This window comes from Pleurodeles waltl, chromosome 3_1, assembly GCF_031143425.1.
Source record: "Pleurodeles waltl isolate 20211129_DDA chromosome 3_1, aPleWal1.hap1.20221129, whole genome shotgun sequence".
NCBI lineage: Eukaryota > Metazoa > Chordata > Amphibia > Caudata > Salamandridae > Pleurodeles > Pleurodeles waltl.
In genome coordinates, this window is record NC_090440.1 from 325,296,458 (window position 1) to 325,321,388 (window position 24,931).

A 24,931-nucleotide genomic window follows, 5' to 3' on the forward strand; every position below is an offset into this window, starting at 1 on the left:
TCCCAGCCCAGTTTCTGCTTGCTTGAGTCAGAGCCTGCTCCCTGTTTTCCAGTCCTGTTCCTACTTTGCTTCAGCCTGAGCCTGTTCTGGCTTTTCCTTCAAGTTTGTTGCTTCTGTTTCCTCTTGGGTTCTTGTGTCTGGTAAGTGTACTATCAGTCCCCACCTGTGTATAAGAGCTTTCCTTTGTACTGGGGTTGGCTCCTGGTTCCCAGTAGGCAATTCCTACTCCATCCTTTGTCTAGTGTTGCATGTTGTCTTAAGTGCCTAACAGTGACAGTGTCCTATTGCTGTTTTCCAGGAATTGCCCGTGTTTGCAGCTGGACCCACAAGGGCTTGTCTTGTGTATGTAAGTACAATCCTTGTTTGTGCCCTAAGGGTCCAGAGAGAGAATCACGTCTGCTGCCTCCTTTCTATGGGGCTTGCGGGGTGGCTATCTGTTAAGAGTAGTCTGCACAGAGGCATTGATACTCCCTGTTGCTGTGGGAAGTTCTGATCCTTACCTGTGTACAACCTTAGTGGTAACTCTAGTGTGGTTGTCCACTACTGATTTGTTCCCTGTTTGTTCACACTAAGGTTGCTCTGCCTTCACTATCCTGTTTCTGTCCCTTACCATACCTGTTCATTCCCAGTTTGTGTCTTTAGTTGCCCTTCTGCTGCAGTACATTACCTCTATAGGGAGATATTCTGTGACCTCAAGGGATGTCCCAACCAAAGTCCTGATAGACTCGCCTGAAACCGTGACATTCATAGCCTGAATAACCTGGACTCACTGTCTGGGAGGACATGGCAAAAACTGCGATGTGTCCTTTACAGCTCAAATTAATGGGAGCATCCGAGACGGAGTCAGGTGTGATTCCGGCATGTTAATAGTGAACCGCTCCAAATGCAGGAGGTCTGCTGTAGTCAGGATGTGGGAGAAAGTCTGTGGTGAGCCGTCTTCAACAGCCAGTCACCAAGGTAGGGAAAGACTGGCACCCCTGATCTCCGCCGATGAGCCATCACCCTGGTGAACACCTGAGGGGAGCTGGTAAAGCAAACTGAAAATGCTTGTGGCCTACAGTGAACCGCAGGCAACACCTGTGAGCAGGCAGGCAGGAATGTGCAAGTCCAACACTACCATCATTCATTGAACAGGTGTATCCGTTACTAGGGGAAGACTACCGGTTGCAGCACCTCTGTCAAGACATTAGTTTGTCTGCCACTGAGGGCAACTGAAGGTCAAGGACCTCAGCCGTCCTCCGCATCACCACAGAAAATGACCCTCTCTCCTCTGTGGCACCATAGGGGAAGAAAGCATACCACTATCTGGAGAAATATCCAGCTCACTGGATTCAGCGAATTTCACACACCAGTCCATATTAGGGTCTTCAAAGTACTGGTATTCTTCAGGGTCCAGTGACCCATCCCATTCCTCTCCTAGTCCTAGCCCACTGTAATAGGGCTCAGGCTCTGACCTGGAAGGCATGGATTTTGATGGCCCCAGAAATTACATTGATCAATGCCTCTCCAGCTCCATGTTGAAGTCGGGGATCAGAATGATGGTGGCGCTGCCAGTCGGTGCCTGTGGCACTGGGAGGGTCACATTGGGACCAGTGTTGGGGAAGGTTAAGGTGATACAACCTGTGCCAGACCAGGAGAGGATCCTTGGGCCTGACTGGAGACAGGGTCAGAGCCTGTTTCAATACTGAAACAGGAAGAGGCACTGGAGTAATAAATGCCAGAGTTGGTGAAGCCAATTGACAGGACAACGCCACTGATTGTGGCTCCACTGAAAACTGGGTCTGTGGAGTAGCCATAAGAAGAGTCCTACCTTTGGATCTCTTGTAGAATGTAGAAGAGTGCTGCTCCTAGTAAGCTGATGGTTATGTTTCACAAATTTGAAACTCATGGTTGCCCCAGTTAAGTCTTTCTCAAATAGATAGTAACATTTAGCTGGTCCTTGGGAGACCATTATTCACTATTTGTATATAGGTAAGCGTTTCCAGCCTCTTAATGATGTTCATAGCTGCATACGTTGTTCGGTATGCTTTCACAACAGATGTGTCTCCCCTTGGGAATAGTGTGTGCTACATTTCACTACTGGTTGTTATTATGGTTTAAGCTATATGTGGGCTGATCAACAGCTATCAGGCCCTAAAAGGTAAGTGACTCCAGATGTGTTTTTCACCTACAGCCATCATCAATGTTGTGGGGGAGGGGGGGTCTTAACTCTGCATGCGGATGATGCATGATATTGGTCATTGGCTATGGTACAGTCTCCATTACTGGATGGCTATTTGTTGCTCATGGCTATGTTTTATATGTTCCACAGTTTTCCAACAAAGCTGGCTACATCTGTGTTGTCTCCCGCTGGTAGTAAGGGCTGGTGGGGCAGTGCACAGAGTGGGAGGGAAGGGGGCAATAATTAAAAACAAGTAAATAAAAGTAACTCCTGCCGCGCCGCCTCGCCTCCGTCGCTCCTGCTGCCTCGGTGCTTCTGCCTTACTTCTCTCCCCATCCCAATCCAGATGCTTCTCTCATGCTGTTACACAGCATAAGAGAAGCTCCGGGATCGGCCTGAGATGGCTGGAATGCCACTCAGAGAGAGAGTGGGAACTTAGGCTTGGTCTCTAGCTGGGTGGAGAGTTTTAAGTGTGCATTTCGGGTTGGCCCACCTAAGATGGCCAGCCAAACCAACATGCGCACGTAAGAGTGCACCCACCTCCGCCGATGCGCCCGCCTTCCCGCGAGTGATCCTGGCCCCACCTTCCCTAGGCAGAAAAATAAAATGATAATAAAATGCTTTTTATTATCATTTGATTTTTCTGCTTCCTTTTGGAGGGGGGGAGAAGCGCTTCTCCACCTCCGCGGAGGTGCCATCCCTAGCTTGTCTCCCTATTATGGAGATGCAACTAAGATGTTGTTAAACAAGGGTTCTACTTTTTATTCTACAGTTGCTTCAATCTAACACTAATTTGATGGCTGGTGTTTTAAGAACCTGATGACAAAACAAGTGAGCAATCATGGTTGGTGGTATATCCACAATCCAGTTAGGATTATGGGTCCCTCTATGTCGCCTTTTTTGTGTTGAATGTCTTCCCACTAGCCTCAATGGTTGTGGTGAAGTTTATCCTCCTGGACCATACTTTCCTTAATTGGATGTTGTATGGAAAAGAGACGTGCCACGTCTCTGGAAGTCACAGTGAATTATTTTAAGTTATTTTAAGTTATTTTTTTACCTCTTTCTGGTCACGGTATTGTTTTCTCTGCTGTCAGTCATTCTCACCATTTTTGGGTAGATCTACTCATGTCTCTATTCAGTTTGGTAAGACTGACATTGATATTCTATTTTAGGCCTTCTTGATGCGCTTTTGTGCTGATAAGTTTGCATATTTCTTGTCCTACTGGTATCTATGGATTGATTCTTCTCAGGTTCCAAGTACTCAGGGTAAGGAGCCCTGATACCAACATGAGCACTGCAAGGCACAACAAAATTAATAATGGTTGATTTCTTTTATTGTAGGTTGCTACCATTTTGTTCTCCTGAAGACCACTCCAGTGAAGTTTACATAGGGGGTCAAAACATCAACGTATTACACTGTTGACCAGAATTTGGTGAGAAAAAGAGATCAAGACAACCAACAACAGAGAGGTGAGAAAGAGAGATCAGAACAACCAACAAGAGAGTTCTGGTTCATTCAAAGTGTTCCGCAAATTAGTCAACAGTGTTTTTGGAATTTTGTTGTTTTAACCCCTTTGCGGCCAGGCCTTTTTTCCCCCTCCTGTGCCAAGCCTTCTTTTTAGCTATTTGGGGTAGTTTGTGCTTAGGCCCTCATAACTTTTCGGCCACATAAGCTATCCACGGCGCCAAATTTGCATTCTTTTTTCCCCCAACATCCTGAAGATTCTAAAGGTACCCAGAGTTTGTGGATTTCTCCTTGGAGGAGACCAAGAATTTAGCCAAAATACAGCTAAAATGTGTTTTTTTGTGGCACAAAATGTGAATAAAGTGCTACAGAAGAAACCATATGATTTGTCCTCTGCAAATGGCATCAACAAAGGTTTTGCGGTGCTAAAATCACCATCTTCCCAGCTTTCAGTAACAGGCAGACATGAATCAGAAAACCAAAATGTTCAACACAGTTTTGGCATTTTACTAGGACATATCAAATTTTTTGTACTTCTTGTGCTTTCAGCCTCTTTCCAGCTGGTGACAGAAATGGATGTAAAACCAAAGGTGGATCGCGGACAGCTAAACATTTCTGAAACGTAGACAAAATTCAGGATTCATCATGGAGTCAGTTGTGTAGATCATTCAACGTTTTCCTACATAAAGTAACAGTTGAGATAAATAAAATATTGAAATTAAAATGAAACAAAGCAATTTCTGTCAACGTTTTCTTCTGTAACTTTTTCCAGCTGCAGCAGATTTTGAAAGCAATATACCATTACGTCTGCTGGACCCTTATGGTTGCAGGGATATGTAGAGCTTGTAGGTTCATCAAGAACCAAAGGTACCCAGAGCCAATAAATGAGCTACACCTTGCAATTGTTTTTCACTGTGTAACGGGTATATAGCAATTCATTCGGTAAAATATAAAGAGTGAAAAATAGGTTTCAAGGAGTTTAGAAGCAGTGGTTATTTGCACATCTCTGAATTCGGGGGTTCCCATACTAGAATGTGAATTACAGGGCATTTCTCAAAATGACTTCTTTCTTACATACTGACTTACATTTGCAAGGCAAAATTTGGAAAGACAATTGACAATAACATTTGTTCTATTCTGTGTTACCCCACGTCTCCTGATAAAAATAGTACCTCACTTGTGTGGGAAGGGCTAGTGCCCACAAAAGGTAACGCCCCAAAATGCAACATGGACACATCACATTTTTCCACTGAAAACTGATGTGTTTTTTGCAAAGTGCCAGCTGTGGATTTTGGGCTGTAGCTCAGTTCTGGCACTTAGAGAAACCAACCAAACCTATACATTTTGTAAAAAATAAAAAATAAACACCTAGGGGAATCCAGGGCGGGATGACTTGTGAGGTTCTCACTGGGGTCTGTCAACCAGAATCCTTTACAAACCTCAATATTTTGTAAAAAAAATACTTTTTCCTCACATTTCGGTGCTGCCCCAAAACACAACGTGGACACATCACATTTTTCCAGTAAAAACGGAGTGGTTTTTCCAAAGTGCCTAGCTGTGGATTTTGGGCTCTAGCTCAGCTGACACCTAGGGAAACCTAGCAAACCTATACATTTTTGGAAACTAGACACCCAGGGAAATCCAGGATGGGGTGACTTGTGGGGCTCCCACTGGGTTCTGTCACCGAGAACCCTTTGCAAACCTCAAAATATGGCTAAAAAAACACTTTTTCTCACATTTCGTGCTGCAAAGTTCCAGAATCCGAGGAGAGCCACAAACTTCATTCCACCCAGCATTCCCTCAAGTCTCCCGATAAAAAGGGTACCTCACTTGTGCAGGTAGACCTAGTGCCCCTGACAGGGAAGGGCCTAAAACAGAACGTGAACACATTAAATTATCTATTACAAAACTACCTGTTTTTGCAAGAGGGGCACCTATTTGTTCGGTCCTGGGCTCAGCAGTTATCTAGAGAGAGCTACCAAACCCAGACATTTCTGAAAACTAGGCACCCGAGGGAGTACAGAGGTGTGTGACTTGCATGGATTCCCCAGCGTTTTCTTACCAAGATTCCCCTGCAAACCTCAAATTCAGCTAAACAAAAAAATCACATTTTCCTCATATTTCTGTGTGGGATCACTGCACCAGCACATATTTCCTACCACCCAGGGTTCCCTCCATCTCATGATAAAAATGACACTTCACTTGTGTAAGGGGGGGGGGGGGTCCAACTGCCTGTGACAGGGAAGGGTAAAAAACATATAGACATTGTGGGGTGTAGAAATTGAGGGGAAACCAAAGCGGGCCCGAAAGGGAAGTTAAAAAAAAAAAAAAAAAAAGCTTTTAGGCTGACAAGTGAGGATGAATTTTTATCGGTATGGATTATGGATGCAACCCTGCTGCATGGTATGAATTTTGTCGACTACTGTGGATTCCAGAAGGTTCCATCACAAAAATATAGGTAAAATGTGTGATTTCAAGTAAAGTTGGAGGTATGCAGGGCATTATGGGTAAGAAAATGGTGTGGGGTGCATGTGAAGCACACCACCCTGGACTCATCTAGATGTTTAGTTTTCAGATATGTCTCAGTTTGGTATGTTTTTCTAGGAGGCAGCGTACCAAAGTTCAAAAAGTGCAGCCACTCACCATTCCATGAGGGACGGTATTGGGAGTTAGCCAAGCTCTCTTGGCCCATCCGGGGCAATGAACCATGTGTGGAACAACAGAGAAAAATGAACAATAATGATATTGGCGGTATTGCACCTGCTGAAAGGAAGTGGTCTGCACCACCAGAGGCACGTAATTGTGCCAATAAGAAGTCTCCATGATGGAGGAGAACATGGTAATTACAAATGAACCTGCAAGTTGCAAGAAGTTCACAATGGATAGTAAATGACAACAAAAACACACTCCAGAATGATAGTACAACTGCTGAAGGTGGTGCACGTTTGCAGACACACCTGGAAGAGGACCCTCATATCTCAGTGGGAGTGTGTAGGAAAGTGCCCTCTTTCTTGGCATGGTTACCCAATTATCTGCCTGTTGTCAGTATGTTTGCAGTGTCTACTGAGATCCAGCTAACCTGTAAATTGTTTCTTCCCACAATTGGAATACTGGTCCCCTCATTTAAGTCCCTAGTATATGGCACCTAGGTACCCAGGGCAGTGGGGTTCCAGAGGATCTCAATGGGCTGCAGCAGTTATTCTGCCACCCATAGGGAGCCAATGCAAAGGATTCTGCAGGCCTGGCATTGATGTCTGCGTTAAATGGGTGCATGCACCTGTTATCACAACAGGTCACTGGTCCCCACCATCGACCAACTCCTACAAGTACAGCTGAGTGGGTAGTATCTCCTACTCCTCCTGGACTCCACTGTGACTTTTGGACTTGGTCTCCTCTCACCACAGGTCCTCTTCTTCAGGAATCCACTGGTTGTTTCTTGCAATCTTCGCTGGGTGTCTTCTTTTTCTCCTTTTGGGTAATTTGGGGGAAAATCCAGTGATTTACTCCTGCTCTTCTGGTCGCTGGGGAGTACTATGTTACTTACCTCTGTAGTTTTCTAGTACTCCTAGCTCCCCTCTACACATTCCACTTACCTAGGTGGGGCCCTGTGTTCGCATACCATTTTTTCAGTGTATGGTTTGTGCTCCCCCTAGGGTCACTATTGGTTATTGCTATTTGCACTGTTTTCTAACCTTTTCTAGGACTATTTCAGATTAGTATTTAGAGTATTACTTACCTCCTATTGGAGGGTTGCCCTTCTAGTATTTTGTGGTATTGTGTTCCAAAAATAAAGTACCGCTATGTTTGTACAACTGAGTGTTTTCTTTCATGTTTGTAAGTGCTATGTGACTATAGTGCTATTGCATGAGCTTTGCATGTCTCCTAGATGCGCCTTGGCTGCTCATACATAGCTACCTCTAGAGAGCCTGGGTTCTAGACACTGCCTACACTTCACTAAGAGGGGATACCTGGAAAAAGGTGTAAGTACCTTGGTGTAGGAAGTTGGCTCTGTATATACTATTCCAAAGTAAGAAATAGTGTGCACAGAGTCCAGGGGTTCCCGTTAGAGGAAGATAGTGGCAAAATTAGATAATTCTAATGCTCTATTTTGTGGTAGTGTGGTCGAACAGTAGGCTTATCAGAGGGTAGTGTTAAGCATTTGTTGTATACACACAGGCAATAAATGAGGAACACACACTCAAAGACTTACTCCAGGCCAATAGGTTTTTATATAGAAACATATATTTTCTTAGTTTATTTTAAGAACCACAGGCTCAAGATTTGCAGTAAACACTTTAAATGCAAGGTACTTCACTTAGATACTTTAGGAACTTTGAATAAAAGCAATATCATATACAGTCTTTGTAAAAATGTCAATAAGCTATTTTCAAAGTGGACACACTGCAAAAATCAACAGTTCCTGGGGGAGGTAAGTAAAACTCTTAAAAGACTCGGTCCTGGGGCATAGGCAGCCCACCGTTGGGGGTTCAAGGCAACCCCAAAGTTACCACACCAGCAGATCAGGGTCGGTCAGGTGCAGAGGTCAAAGTGGTGCCCAAAACACATAGGTGCCTATGGAGAACAGGGGTGCTCCGGTTCCAGTCTGCCAGCAGGTAAGTACCTGCGTCCTCGGGGCAGACCAGGGGGGTTTTGTAGAGCACTTGGGGGGACACAAGTAGGTACACAAAACACACCTTCAGCTGGTGCAGGGTCCAGGTGCAGTGTGCAAAGCAGGCGTCAGGTTTAGTATTGATTTCAATGGAGGGACCCTGGGGTCACTATCGGTGCAGACACAGGGGGGGCTTCTCGGGACAGCCACCACCTGGGCTAGGCAGAGGGTCGCCTGGGGGTCCCTCCTGCACTGAGGTTTGGTTCCTTCAGGTCCTGGGGGGCTGGGGGTGCAGTGCTGGTTCCAAGCATCAGGTCCCTTGTTACAGGCAGTCGCAGTCAGGGGGAGCCTCTGAATTCTCTCTGCAGGCGTTGCTGTGGGGGCTCAAGGGGGTCGTCTCTGGTTACTCACGGGCTCGCAGTCGTCGGGGAGTCCTCCCTGAGGTGTTGGTTCTCTGAATCTCGAGCTGGGGGCGTTGGGTGCAGAGTGAGAAGTCTCACGCTTCCGGCGAAACGTGCAGTCTTTGGAAGTTGCTTCTTTGTTGCAAAGAAGTAGCTGGTTTTGAACAGGGCCGCTGTTCACAGGAGTTTCTTGGTCCTTTAGTCCAGGGCAGTCCTCTGAGGCTTCAGAGGTCACTGGTCCTTGTCAGATGAGTCGCTGGTTGCAGGTTTTCAAAGTTGGAGACAAGCTGGTAGGGCTGGGGCCAAAGCAGCTGTCGTCTTCCTCCTTCTCTGCAGGCTTGTAGGTCAGCAGTCCTCCTTGTTTCTTCTGGTTGCAGGAATCTGACTTCCTGGGTTCTGGGGTGCCCCTAAATACTGAATTTAGGGGTGTGTTTAGGTCTGGGAGGGCAGTAGCCAATGGCTACTGTCCTTGAGGGTGTCTACACCCTCTTTGTGCCTCCTCTCTGAAGGGAAGGGGGCACATCCCTCTTCCTATTGGGGGAATCCTCCAAAATCAAGATGGAGGATTTCTAAAGGCAGGGGTCACCTCAGCTCAGGACGCCCTAAGGGCTGTCCTGACTGGTGGGTGACTCCTCCTTGTTTTTCTCATTATCTCTCCTGGACTTGCCGCCAAAACTGGGGGCTGTGTCCAGGGGGCGGGCATCTCCACTAGCTGGATTGCCCTGGGGCATTGTATCACGAAGCTTGAGCCTTTGAGGCTCACTGCTAGGTGTTACAGTTCCTGCAGGGGGGAGGTGTTAAGCATCTCCACCCAGTGCAGGCTTTGTTTCTGGCCTCAGAGAGCACAAAGGCTCTCACCACAGGGGGTCGAAAACTCGTCTCTCAGCAGCAGGCTGGCACAGACCAGTCAGTCTTGCACTGAAGGAGGAGGCAAATCTAAGATGTCCTCTGTGTGCATTCTTTAATAATTCCAGAACTTCCCAGTGTTCAGTTTAGCCATTATGGAACTGTGGAGTTCATCTCGACAAACTCCCAGATCATATACTTAATATGGCTACCCTGCACTTAAGATGTCTAAGAATAGACTTAAACACTGTAGGAACATAGTGCTCATGCAGCTAATCCCTCATCTGAGGCATAGGGCACCCTGCCTTAGGGCTGTAAGGCCTGCTAGAGGGGTGACCTACCTATGCCACCGGCAGTGGGATGTGGGCATGGCACCCTGAGAGGGATGCCATGTCGACTTTGCCTTTTTCTCCCCACCAACACACACAATCTACAATGGCAGTGTGCATGTCTTAGGTGAGGGGTCCCTTAGGGTGGCACAACATATGCTGCAGCCCTTAGGGACCTTCCCTGGTCACAGGGCCCTTGGTACCACTGGTATCTTTTACAAGGGACTTATCTGTGTGCCAGGGGTGTGCCAATTGTGGAAACAATGGTACATTTTAGGTGAAAGAACACTGGAGCTGGGGCCTGGTTAGCAGGGTCCCAGCACACTTCTCAGTCAAGTCAGCATCAGTATCAGGCAAAAAGTGGGGGGTAACTGCAACAGGGAGCCATTTTCCTACACTTGGGTATTCACCACTCACCAGACCAGCTTCCTACATAGGGTAAGAGACCAGGAGCACTGTGCCACGGTAAAGGCTCCTTAATGAAGCTCCACAAGAGGAAGAGGACCTGACAGTAACTCCCACCATGAGAATCCCCGGAGGCGGTGTTAAACCCAATCGGCATGCACGCAAAAAAAAGGGAGTTGCCGTTAAAGGGCATATCAAGCAACGAATCTCGTACAGGTTCTGAGAAATCAGAAGAATGTAGCCAAGCCCTACACCGTAGCTCTACTGAGGAAGCCATAATCTGCCCAGCAGAATCAGTGGTATCCATATCATAGCAAACACCAAGTTTGGCAGCTTGCAGACCATCACATACCAAGGACGTGAGAGTAGTTCTAGCCTCGTCAGAGAGAGAAGGTAAAATATGCTCCACTGGGTCCCACAGAACGTGGGAGAAGCTAGCAAGTAAACAAGAGGTATTAATGGAACGCAAGGCCGAACTAGATGAGGCGAAAATACTCCTACCGGAATCGGCCCGCTGCCTGGCTTCTCGGTCTGCTACTATGGAAGGAATCTGCTTAAGACTGTGGGCAGCCAAAGCAGCTTGCACCAGAAAACTTTGAGTCGCCGGGAGCCAGCTGTTAGAAAGTGCCCTCATTCTTCGCATGGTCACCAGCATTTTCTGCCTCTTGTCAGTGTCTGACTTTGTCCACTAGGATCCTGCTAACCTGGTCCCCAGTGGTTATGCTCTCTCCCTTCTAACTTGTTAACTGTACCTTTCTCTTCCCACAATTGGCATACTGGTCCTCCCATGTAAGCCCCCAGTATATGGTACCTATGTACCCAGAGCATTGGGGTTCCCATAGGGAGCCCACGCAAAGGGTTCTGCAGGCCTGCCATTGCAGCCAGCGAGAAATGGGTACATGCACCTGTTTTTACTAAAGGTCACTGTAAGTCACCTCTATGGTAGGCTCTCTCAGCCCAGAAGGCAGGGTGCAGGTACATGTGTGTGAGGGCACCCCTGCTCTAGCACAGGTGCCCCCACAAACTCCAGTTCCATTTTCCTGGACTTTGTGAGTGCAGGGATTTTACGTGTATACTGGACATAGGTCACTACCTATGTCCAGATACATAATGGAAACTGGTATCAAACATGTCAGAATCATACCTGTAGGAGGCTGGCCTGACTTCTAGTGGGTACCTTGTGGTACTTACACCCTGTGCCAGGTCCAGTTATCCCTTATTAGTAGAATAGAGGGGTTTCTAGTAGCTTAGGCTGATAGAAGGTAGCTATGGCAAAGCAGCTTAGGCTGAAGTGGGAGACATGCATAGCTCCTACTATACCACTTATATCATACAGCACAATATCATAAGAAAACACAATACTCAGAGTTACTAAAAATAAAGGTACTTTATTTTAGTGACAATATGCCAAAAATATCTCAGAGAATACCCTCACTTAGGAGGTAAGTAACACAAACCATATACTCCAAAAGTGGAATGCGAATCACAAATGGACCCCAGGCCTATGGGAGGTTGTAGAGAGTCGCTGGGACTGTAAGAAAACAGTAAGGGTGTCCAAAATACCCCACCTCAAGACCCTGAAAAGTAGGAGTAAAGTTACCCTACTACCCCAGAAGGACACAATAGTCGTGATAGGGGATTCTGCAAGAACCACAAGCACCAGCTAAACACTGAAGACGGATTCCTGGACCTGAGGACCTTTAAAGGAAGGGGACCAAGTCCAAGAGTCACAAAAGTGTCCGGGGGGGCAGGTGCCCTCTAAACCCTGGATGAAGGTGCAAAAGGGCTGCCTCCGGGTGGAAGAAGCCGAAGATTCTGCAACAACGAAAATGGCTAGGAACTTCTCCTTTGGCAGGAAGATGTCCCACGGCGTGCTGCATCTTGCAAAAGTGTTTCCAGGCAGAAATACTGCAAACAAGCCTTGCTAGCTGCAGGATTCGCGGTGGAGGATTTTGGGTGCTGCTGGGGACCAGGAAGGACCAGGATGTTGTCTCTTGGAGGAGGAGACAGAGGGGAAACTCAGCAACTCAGAGAGCCCCCACAGAAGCAGGCAGCACCTGCAGAAGTACTGGAACAGGCACTTAGAAGATCTGTGAACTCAGAGTCACAAAAGGAGGGTCCCATGACATCGGAGTCCAACTCAGCGAGTTGGGCAATGCAGGAAGGAGTGCTGGGGACCCAGGCTAGGCTGTGCACAAAGGAATCCTTGGAGAAGTGCACAGAAGCCGGAGCAGCTGCAAATCACGCAGTACACAGGTTTGCTGTCTGGCGTGGGGAGGCAAGGAGTTACCTCCACCAAATTTGGACAGAAGGGCCACTAGACTGTGGGAGACACTTGGACCCAGCTCCTGTATTCCAGGGACCACGCTCGTCAGGATGAGAAGGGACCCAGAGGACCGGTGATGCAGAAGTTTGGTGCCTGCGTTGGCAGGGGGAAGATTCCGTCGACCCACAGGAGATTTCTTCTTGGTATCCAGTGCAGGGTGAAGGCAGACAGCCATTAGAGCATGCACCAACAGGAAACAGTTGAGAAAGCCGGCAGGATGAGGCGCTACAATATTGCTGGTAGTCGTCTTGCTACTTTGTTGCGGTTTTGCAGGCGTCCTGGAGCAGTCAGCGGTCTATCCTTGGCAGAAGTCGAAGAGGGAAGTGCAGAGGAACTCTGGTGAGCTCTTGCATTCGTTATCTGAGGAATAGCCCAGAGGAGAGACCCTAAATAGCAAGAAAAGGAGGTTTGGCTACTATGAAAGGAGACTTGGCTACTGAAAGAGGTAAGCAACTATCAGGAGGGGTATCTGATGTCACCTGCTGGCACTGGCCACTCAGAGCAGTCTATTTTCCCAACACCTCTGAATCCAAGACGGAAGAGGTCTGGGGCACACTGGAGGAGCTCTGGGCACCTCCCATGGGAGGTATTGGTCAGGGGAGTGGTCACTCCACTTTCCTTTGTCCAGTTTCGCGCCAGAGCAGGGCTGGGGGATCCCTGAACTTGTGTAGACTGGCTTATGCAGAGATGGGCACCATCTGTGCCCATCAAAGCATTTCCAGAGGCTGGGGGAGGCTACTCCTCCCCAGCCCATCACACCTATTTCCAAAGGGAGAGGGTGTAACACCCTCTCTCAGAGGAAATCCTTTGTTCTGCCTTCCTGGGACTGGGTTGCCCAGGCCCCAGGGGGACAGAAACCTGTCTGAGAGGTTGGCAGCAGCTGCAGTGGAAACCCCGGAAAGGCAGTTTGGCAGTACCCGGGTTCTGTGCTAGCGACCCGGGGGATCATGGAATTGTCACATTTCCATGATCTTAGACATGTTACATGGCCATGTTCGGAGTTACCATTGTGACGCTACACATAGGTAGTGACCTATGTGCAGTGCACGCGTGTAATGGTGTCCCCGCACTCACAAAGTTCCGGGAATTTGCCCTGAACGATGTGGGGGCACCTTGGCTAGTGCCAGCATGCCCACACACTAAGTAACTTGGCACCTAACCTTCACCAAGTGAGGGTTAGACATATAGGTGACTTATAAGTTACTTATGTGCAGTGAAAAATGGCTGTGAAATAACATGGATGTTATTTCACTCAGGCTGCAGTGGCAGTCCTGTGTAAGAATTGTCTGAGCTCCCTATGGGTGGCAAAAGAAATGCTGCAGCCCATAGGGATCTCCTGGAACCTCAATACCCTGGGTACCTAGGTAACATATACAAGGGAATTATATGGGTGTTCCAGTGTGCCAATGAGAATTGGTAAAATTAGTCACTAGCCTGCAGTGACAATTTTAGAAAGCAGAGAGAGCATAAACACTGGGGTTCTGGTTAGCAGAGCCTCAGTGTTACAGTTAGGCACCACACAGGGAACACATACAGGGCATACATTATGAGCACTGGGGTCCTGCCTAGCAGGATCCCGGTGACACATGGGCAAAAACAAACATACATACAGTGAAAATGGGGGTAACATGCGAGGCAAGATGGTACTTTCCTACAATACCCTAATATTGTTACAAGTATTGGAAGTATGATTCCATGCACTCTGGGGATCCTTAGAGGATTCCCAGCATTGCTTCCACCAGTCTTAGAGGGGTTTCCAGGCAGCCTATGCTGCTGCCACCCCTCAGACAGTTTTCAGCCCTCCCGCTGCTTGATCTGATCAAGCCCAGGAACGCAGAACAGGGAGGTAACACCCTCGAAGTCGAGTCGTCCAACTGGCGCAAGGATGAAGTCGCTGGTGAGGACCCCGTTGGGGCACCCGCCACATCCTTAGGGCCCGAAGGTGCTCCAGAGATAAGCACGAATAATAGTCCGGCATTTGGGTCAGAGTCGCTCTGGTGCCAGGATAAGGCAGAAGGGACAGAGTTGACTATTGCACAGACTCGCCCTCAGAAGATCTGGGTGGTTCGCATTGGGACAGTGAAGCCGGTGGAGGGCGTGACTTCGCCCGGGGACAACACTTACCCGGAGACAAAGAGGGAGCCGCACGCGATAGACTCCTGGAATGGATCTCTGGGATGCAAAGTAGAAGATGACAGACTATGACGCCTCAGAGTTCTGTGAAGACAGACAACCATGGCCTGGAGCTTCATCCACTGCTCTCGTAATGTCTTGGGCCTCAGTTGTTGACTGATGTCGCAGTTGACGGCGTTGTGGTAGATGCCTAGGCACCACATCCAGATGGAGTGGAGGACCGTGACCTACATCTGTTGAGCACATGACCCACAGGGCTTAAAGCCAGTTGGCATATGCACTGTTGCAAGTTAGAAAAATACAGTTTGAAAAAGGAAAGGCCAAAAATGACCAGACAAACTGATTCTCCTGATCCGCATTGCTGCGGGGAAAAGAAGAAACTGATGTCAGTGCATGGGGGGAGGACATCCACCAGCAATTAATAAATAACTCACTCGTCAACAGTGATGTAACTGCCTCAAAGAAGAAAGTCTTCACACTTCACACATCAAAAATGTACAAAGCCTCAAATAGTTGAACATTCACACTGAACCAAGATTGCATTGAGTGTAACACTAAGGCATAGGAGAAAACATCTCAACTGTGCTATTAAAAATTGAGAAAGCTTCGAAATTTCAATTAAAAAAGATACTTTAGATAGAAAATACTAATGCATAACCTTTTATGGCTGTGACTGAAAGATCTTGTTTGTATCCATGATAACACTGAGACCCATGAAACAGATTAAGCCCCACAAACCACAGACTCTGACAAACCAGAACTGTAGGATCCAGGTACAACAGCCTTCTGTGCCACTCAAAGGAACAAGGCATTTGTCACATTGCATTCTGGTGAACTGCAAAAACATTCATTTGTGGATGTCTGCAAACCTCACTCATGAAGGTGCCTGAAATCTTCTGAGAGCATCCATCTGAACACAACTTTTAATCTGAAAAATAAGTAGTATGAATGTAAAAGCCTCTTGAAATTGTCCAATGCCAAAGTACCACTGATCATTGCCACATCCAACACTCCCTGAAATAGTCTATGACAGTGTTATCACTCATCAATACCAGAACCTGCCTGTCTTGCAGGTGAGAAAGAAAAGCTATAACAAGCAATCTGATCACCCTAAGCTCAAGACGACTGATGTGAAGGCCTCTCTCAGTTTCTGTTTCTAACAAGAACCTGCTCGTCCAGCACAACGCCCTCTACAGACGTGCAGAGGTATTGCTGAGGAAAAATTTCCCGGATCCAGTCTGACACCTGGGAGAGAAGTCTAAGATAAGAAATCTGCCAATAGATGTCTATATCCGATATGGCCAACAGTAATGTGCCCCCAAGGGGAACGACCCTTGCCCAAGGGGCCGCCCCCTCTCCCCAAACAAAACACACACACAACAGTCCCTGGTGCCTAAATGGTTTCTGCCCCCTTTGGGGACACATGGGCCTAATAAAAATAGGCTGATATGAAATGGCCATCAATAATATTCCCACATGGGGAGTGACCCCTGCCTAAAGGGTCGCTACCCTTATGTTAAAAATAAAATAAAAAAAAACCCTGATGTCTAGTGGGCACTCCTGCTGACCAATTACTTTGTGCATAGGTCAATGCCAGGATGTAATGGTTACGTCCTTGGCACAGCGCAACCGTGTCCGAGGACGTATTATTGTATTAACTCATTTTTCCATCAATGGTAAAACTCACCTGTATAAATGTAACAGAAACTGCATCTTTCTTTTTGTAATTAGTTTTGCCAGGAGAGCTTAGACATAAGACTACCTCTGATGGAATCACGGTTTCCTGCTGTTTCTCTTTTTCATGTGGCACCATCTTTTCCCCTCGACTACGATGAGGGAGAAGAGGGGGAAGGGAACCTTGATCCTATCCTGGCCCTAGAATGGTGCAGCGCCATTTGAGGTCGTTCTCTCCAAGCCATAAAACATTTGGCTTCTTGTCCTTTTATTGCCTTTGTCTAAAATCAAGGACATGGTGGAAGGGACATGGAAGTTGAACAGATTTGTTCTAATGAAAACTGGTTTACACCTAAGAAGGAAACATAGCTGCATATTTAATGAGTTTTGGGCCTTATTAAGACCTAGACTGAAGGTTAGAGCCAGGGGAGTGGTATGTCATCACTTTCACCACCTTTGTGGAGGGCTGTCTGCCCTCTTAGAGATCCCGTCCTGCTTGCACTGTGGCACTGTAGTTCTGCCAAGTGGACTGCCTGCTTAGAGCACCTGCTCGGAAAACATTTTTGTTTAAAGAAACAATATTATTTGAACAAGGGAGCATTTCAGCATTTTTCTCGCCTTCTATGCATCAAGTGGTGGGCACAGAAAGGTAAAATGAGTGCTGTCTATCCTGCCCTGAATAGAGTGGGACGGCCGTCACAGTGACCTGGTGGCAACTTAACTAATGAGACGCTTTATGAGAAGTTTACACTGGAACAAAAGAAGGTTTGACTGCTGCAAACCTGGTGCTTGTCAAGATTCCAAAGGGAGAATCAAGAGTTCACCAGGGGGGGCATCCCCACCGATTTACAGCAGAGCTCCTGCTCCACTAAGCTCTAAGTAACACCCTTTGTACTTTTTAGAAGACAGCACACCAGTCTTCCAGTTCATTTTTCAGAGGTACACAGCTCATCTCAGCTCATGCTAAAACATCATTGTTGTTTGACAAGCAGGTAGCTCAGCACCTAGATAGGAAAAAACCTGCAAATGCAGAAAAGCAGCTTCCATAGCAAGAACCTTCTTTAACACAAGCTGATGCAAGGCTTAAAGGATTTGAATTCCAGTGGCTGAGACCTTTTGCAAGCACTCCACTCATGATCCTTGTGTTTTCCTCAAATCAAAGAACGCCTAATGAATTGAAAATGCTTGTGTCGCGTAGGCTCTCATTATTCTAATGAGACTACTGGATTTTGAGCGGCAGAATCACCTGCAGTGTGGGAGACTGCGTCTGACTCACTACAGGTGACACATGTTGCCCCAATCCAGGTTTTGCTCCTGCTAACTAGCAGTGCCTCATCTCTACCCAAGAGGAGGGATGGTTGGGCAGTCGAGCCCATTACATAATTGATTTCTCAGGGAAACTGTGGTCACTCAGGTCTCATCCGTTTCTCTCAGTTACATTAGTCTCACATACACAATGATAAACAGAGGCAGTATATGTTTCAATAAGAGTTTAATGAAGCAACTGCATCTTAGATAGCATAGCATGTGCTGCAATAACCAGGACGATACAGCATGACAAGATTAAGATTGTGACAAGGAGAGTAAAGCATAGAAAAAACCCTACCATAATGTCACTAGAGTCATTAGACTAATTCCTACCTAGGCTATAATTAAGCACAGCGTGTTGCGCTCTAATTCTGCCCTTCAGGTTCCCCTGGGAAGACATCATCCCCCATACCTCAGCAAAGGCCTGAAGTCTGCATAAGCAGCTGTAGCGAAGCGTTCAGCAATCAGCATACAGTTGTGGTTCTCTGGCTGGAATCTCCCTCTAACGTGTAAGGGACAGGGAAGTGTTTATATAATAAAGCAGCTGATGTTCTGAGACAATTTCCCTACGTAAGGATGTGTGTTTTTCTATGAATGTCAGAGACAAAACTTGTACCACGTTCACCGGCAACCTGTCTTACTGTAGCCTTGAAAGGAGCACAGAGTGAGCAAGAATGTCTTGTTTGAGAACGTAGTGCTGGCCTAGGCAAAAGCAGCTAGATAGAGAGAAATAAAACAAGACCGCAAAATTGGCTATTGGAAGAATTATTAACAAAGCTGAATAAAATATATCTAGGTTAAACTGCACAGCAGCAGGCCTAGTGTGCTAAAAAAACGTGCATTGAGCTATAACTAAAATGGCTACACAACACCTGTATTCCCCCCAGCAACCCCAGTTACATGTGCTGGTCAAATTGGAATATGGAATTATGTATCAGGCATTTCCAGAGACTTCCATCTCTTAAAGTGTTTCATGAAATATACCAGCCTAAGTTCACCTGTTACCCTTTCTAGGACACATACATTTGTGGAGCAATACCCCATATTTCAAGAATTCTCTTGAATGGCAGACTTTGCCCTACCCTCCCTTACAATCAGTAAAACCTACAAGTCCAAAATCAGCATTTCTCTAAACAAGTTGTCAACCTGACCCATCTGATCTACCATGCTTAAGGAAGGGGTAAATAAAGCAGCATCCTTATTTTGGCTGCATGTGTAATTGAAGCCAAAGTCTGATCTGATATATTCTGCTTGATTTCCTCTAATGATGCATTCTCAAAAGAGTATCCAGTGTCAGCAACATCAATATATAACCAAAGGTTTATATTAGTTATCTGGGGAAAACCAAGACAGCCTAACTGAGGAATGACTCCTCATGTCTGAAAAGGTAGCTACATCCCTGGCAACATTCTCAACTGAGTCAAGTATTTACTGCGTTCTGTGTTATGGTAAGTTCATAGTAGTTGCAACCACAATCTCAAGGCATCTGCCTTGTCCTACCCCAAATGATCCACAGCAAGTCAGTGACTTGTGTCTTCTTGATAACAAATTTCAAAGATATAGCCCTTCAGATGAAGAACAACTAATTACAGCGAAACGAAGAGGAAAGACCCTCATCTTTATGACCTTCTAGCTGATGTCCGACAGAACTTGGCATTGTGCTAACCCCTGCTCTCTAAGCAAAAGCATCAAATCTAACTTTGATTGTAATCTTTATTTTATAAAGTAATCTATTGTTTCCTTTCATTTCTACTATATAAGGATTCTATTGTATAATCATTCTTCTTTTTCCTTTAGAATGTCACAAATCAGCTGTCAAGCAACCATCACTTCTTGCCTCAATTACTGCAATGCCTTATATTTAGGACTGCCCAAATTTCCTCTCTAGCTTGCACTCTATTCAAAACACTGCTACACGGCTCATATTAGGCTTACATCATGCTTCTCTAAATGTCATCATCTGTGAATGCTTTGGTTGCTTTAAGTGCTAAAGATATCAATATTCAGGGCGATCGGCAAGTGTCCTGACACTTTGCAGAAAAAAGGCGCTCTTTTCATCCACCAGCACTTTAAACCTTATACTTAAAAGCATATGTTTTACTCCTCTAAAGTCCACATGACCCGAATGGCAACTGTCTGCGGACCTCACTAATGTGGTTGGTCATTCTTTATTTGGTGTCCACACAGTGGAATAATTTTCCTTCAGTGTCACATCTGAAGACTATTCATTATGTTGTACAAGAATCCCATAGGGCTGGGATGCCTTGCTGGAACGACAGTGTGCTTTACAAATATTCAACTAAAAAGAAACATTTTAAATACCTCTTTTTGCAGTCATGATAATACAGTGCGGTGTTGGTGAAGTAAATGCACAAATTATCAAACTTCTGAACAGTACAGACATAAATATCCAGGTATAAATCAAATGTATTCAAATATTGAAATAATAAATATTTGTTACATAAGACAGCAGAAAGCATACATACCACACCAGCACCAGTGGTGGTCTGACAGCTTCCCAGCCAAGGCATTGATGAAGAAGACTGCATTTGATTCATGGCAAATGAGGCTGCACTAGACTGAGGAAGAGTTGTCATGGAACCACGATAATCAAGATCATCTGAACTGGGAAGGCATGAACACTATTCATTCATTGTAATTACTACACAATAAGAATTACTTGTTATGAACAATGATATGTGTGAAAGAATGCACTAAGAATAAATGTAACAAAAAAAATCTGCAATATTTTAACCTGTCCTCATTACTATGTACTCGCTTATGGTGTTCATATGAATTGTTACAAGTCTACAAATTTGCTCTTTTTTGGAGTTAAGAAAACCTTTGCATGCATTTAAGTGCAACAAGAAAATTCAGCAATAATGCAGAATGTACATTATAGTGTTTCAGTTGAGGATGAAGCTGGAACAAAGAAGTTAATTTCAATTTTTGTAAAGGGAAATGTATCTGCACAATACACTTTATCTAATAAATTGTTTCTCGAAAAGATAAATATTACCTGGACTTCTGAAATTTCATGCACGCAGCATGATGCATTTTTGTAATGTATGCAAATTTATAACATCATCAAAACATGAAATAATAACATTTCTTCACTTTATAATAAAATGATACCAGGAACAAAATATACACACGCTAATTACAGTAAATTATTCAATTACTAAAATAGAAGCATTATACATAATTTGAATAAAAAACACTGAACCTCTTAAAAACAATAATAAACAGCAATAACTAAATATTTGATTTGAAAGGCTGATACGTACAACATGGAACATGATCAAGGAAGCCCCTGAAAAAATGTGCTTGATCACATTGGCAACTACTCTATTGATGATTCTACTTGTTCGCCTTTTGTTTTTTTACGTGGCCAGAGTTTGAAATACATTATCCCTTCGCCAGTGAGTGTGTCCATTTTAATTTCTAGAAATTCAACAGACTTGAAGGATTTGCTAACCAGCTGTCAGCGACCTGGGTCTGAACTCTTCAGCATATATTTCATTTACATGTGTTGCTAAGGAATTGAACCTGTGACAGAATTAGTTCTACTTAATTTCTGAGAAAAAAACTAAACAAAAGGGAGGACTTAAACCAAAATGATGAAAATCACTTATTTTAAAAAAGATCAGCAAAGTCGAAGGTCAGTAAAAAAAAGAACGCTTCAAAATGGATAAAAGAAAACAGGTCAAGAACACAGCGAAAGAGTACTAGCATGGGTATGGAGGCCAGTTTTTCTGACATGGGTACAGGTGAGTTGGACTGGAGTCTCCATCTAAAAACGTCCCAATTTAGAGATCTGCAACTGAGAAAGCAGCTGAAGTTAGCGTGCATGGATGGTGCATATTGTGTATGGATGGTGCATATTGTGTGGCTCTATTAATCAATTCCAGTGCCACACAACACCACCTACCGACCCGTAAGAGTACTGATAAGAAAGTTTCCAGTTCCAATTTAAGACTGGGGTATATTCACAAAGTGAAGAACATGCAGTTAGAAGTATCCATCAAAAACTACTGCTACCAAACTGAGCAGTGCTCGATTGAACAATACTGGAAGGAATAGAGGTGAATTGATTAGCTAAAACTGTTAAAAGTCTAGGTTTATAAATCAACATCTGCCTTCAAAATGACAAAAAGCTTGTTGCCTCTTTCTGTGTTTTTCACAAGAAACATCTACGCCACATACTTCCACTGGTATCTTTTTTATGCAAACATCTTGCTATCACTGGTGTTTGTAGGTCCTGACTGGAATACTGTAATAGCCTGTACCTTTACATGAAAACCTCTATAAATCAATGCCATCACTACATTCAAAATCAGGCAGCCTGCTTGGTGGTGAGAATTCAGGCTTTAGCCCTATCACACTGTTATTGTAGTCACTGCAGCGGCTCACAATTCAACCATGTGTCAAGTTTAAAACCCTATGTATAGTCCCCTGTGCTATATATGGTAAGGTGCTTTTACATCAAAACGTCTGCATTACGTTTCGTTCCTCCAACACAATTTGTCTCTGTGTTCCAAACTTTCATAAGGCTCGCCTTGGTAGCAGACCATTTTGTTGTGGAAAATAACACTCCTGAAACCTTGAAGAAAAGTAACAAGTTTATTCCGTAACATAAAGAAGCTGCCACAAACAATCCGTTGAGATCCCAATATCAACCATCCACACTTGAATCCTCCCAGGAGCAACACCTCAGTGGGGAATCTCACTCTAAGAGCATTCCACAGTAAGACCCACCAAATAAATACTATATATACGTGAGAACTGATCACAGCACAGCATCTCCATTTTTCAAACAAACATAAATACCCCCAAATAGCATACACTTAAAAATAACAAAAAGAAACATAAAAAATGAACTTTATACCACCTATAAAACATCAGATACAAATTAGAATACAATTTACTAGTAGTAAAGAATGCAGACGATAACAAAATCGACCTTAGTAAAAAAGTACATCTTACATTTTACAATACAGTTTAATCTTATCTACACCACAGATACAACTTAAACCAATTTAAATGTCAATGGTGGAACTTCTCACAACATGATCTGCGTAGTTGTACTGTCAGAAGAGGACACCTTTCTAAAGTCCCCTTATTTCTGTGACTGGTCTGGCCCACCGGAGTGTAGTGATGACAATTTTCACAACATGACACTACTGTCCTGCTTTAGTTCTTATTGCATTACCACACACTTTTTCAATAACAACAGGTTCACTGTACTATGAATCCCTTTTTTTTAATATTTTTTTTTATTTTTTATAAAAGCTGTTTTTTTTGTTATTGCAAACTGTGTCACCAGCACAAAGTGTCCAGTGTTTGGTGTGTATTCTTGAATCATAACCGTTTGTCAGTTTCTCTTGCCTCTCTAATACTCTCTTACAGATAGCACTCTTAAAATGCTTTTCTCCCAACTCGTCGTTTATAGACTAACAACTGCACAGGGCATTGAATAGATGGAGGTTTATACCATCTTTGTAATTCAAAAGGAGCAACTTTAGTGATCGAATGAGGTGTGGCACAGTATAACCACAACATGGAACTAATAGATTCATCAATAAGACAGATATTTTTCTTAGCCCATTTGATGCAATCGGTCACAAATCTGCTAATTCTCTCCACCAAAGCATTGGTCTATGGATGGTTAAGAGAACTCCTCAAACGTTTCACACCTGCCTCTTCTACAAACATCTTCATCTCTGCACCCACAAATTGGGCACCACTGTCAGAAACAATACATTCTGGGGATCCTTCCCTAGAAAATTAATAGGCCCGCCATGTCAGTGCCCACCTTCACACATGGTTTATCTAGGAATTTAATTAGAACTAAAGAAGGAGTAACCATCTTAAGACCGTTCTCTGAATTGTCACAAACAACACACTCCATAACAACAGAGTCAATCCCTTTCTCCAAAGAGGGCTACTAATAAAGAGCTCTTATCCTTCTCTTGGTCATGGAGACTCATAAATGGCCATCATGAGCATGCTGTATGAAACAAAGATGAATATGAGAGGAATACTCCTCACGCAATAACCTCATCCACAATGGAAAGTTCCTCACCAACCTCACAGTATGGCTGTAGCGCCAAATGCACACTTCTCTCTTTGGGACACTGTAGGAAATTAGCTCCTTGTTGCATTACCCCCCCCCCCCCCACACTTGATATTGATGCTGACTTGACTAAGATGTGGGCTGGGACCCTGCTAACCAGGCCCCAGCACCAGTGTTTTCACTAAAAATGTACCATTGTTTCCACAATTGGCACACCCTTGGCACACTGATAAGTCCCTTGGAAAAAGTACCAGTGGTACCAAGGGCCCTGTGACCAGGGAAGGTCCCTAAGGGATGCAGCATATGTTGTACCACCCTAAGGGACCCCTCACCTAACACATGCTCACTGCCATAGCAGAATGTGTGTGTTGGTGGGGAGAAAAAGGCAAAGTTGACATGGCATTCCCCTCAGGATGCCATGCACACAAAATACTGCCTGTGGCAAAGAGAAGTCACCCCTCTAGCAGGCCTTAAAGCCCTAAGGCAGGGTGCACTATAACACAGGTGAAGGCATAACTGCATGAGCAATATGCCCCTATAGAGTCTAAGTCCACTCTTAGACATTGTAAGTACAGTGTGGCCATATTAAGTATATGGTCTGGGAGTTTGTTGAGACGAACTCCACAGTTCCATAATGACTACACTGAACACTGGGAAGTTTGGTATCAAGCTTCTCAGAATAATAAACCCACACTGCCAGTGCTGGATTTATTAAAAAATGCACAAAGAGGCATCTTAGAGATGCCCCAGTATTTTATCCATTTCTTCAGTGCAGGACTGACTAGTCTGTGCCAGCCTGCCACTGAGAAATGAGTTTCTGACCCCCAGGAGTGAATGCCTTTGTGCTCTCTGAGGCCAGAAACAAAGCCTGCACTGGGTGGAGGTGCTTCTCACCTCCCCCCGGCAGGAACTGTAACACCTAGCAGTAAGCCTCAAAGGCTCAGGCTTTGTGTTACAATGCCCCAGGGCACTCCAGCTAGAGGAGATGCCCGCCCCCCGACCCACCTTTGGTGGCAAGTCCAGGGAGATAATGAGAAAAACAAGGAGGAGACACCCCCTCAGCCAGGTCCACCCCTAAGGTGACCAGAGCTGAAGTGACTCCCTCCTTGGAAAATCCTTCATCTTATTTTGGAGGATTTAGCCCAATAGGAATAGGGATGTGCCCCTTTCCCCAAATGGAGGAGGCACAAGGAGGGTG

The 24,931-nt window shown here is 45.1% G+C and overlaps 1 protein-coding gene across 2 annotated transcripts in view; it reads right to left on the reverse strand.

Annotated features, from left to right (window-relative positions):
- Nucleotides 1-24,931, reverse strand: part of DMXL2 (Dmx like 2) — a 1,615,381-nt gene that overhangs the window by 304,725 nt on the left and 1,285,725 nt on the right. For both annotated transcript variants that reach the window (XM_069222485.1, XM_069222484.1), the window contains one exon: nucleotides 20,144-20,282. In XM_069222485.1, coding sequence (XP_069078586.1) covers nucleotides 20,144-20,282 — 139 coding nt within the window. The remainder of the gene's footprint in view (nucleotides 1-20,143; nucleotides 20,283-24,931) is intronic.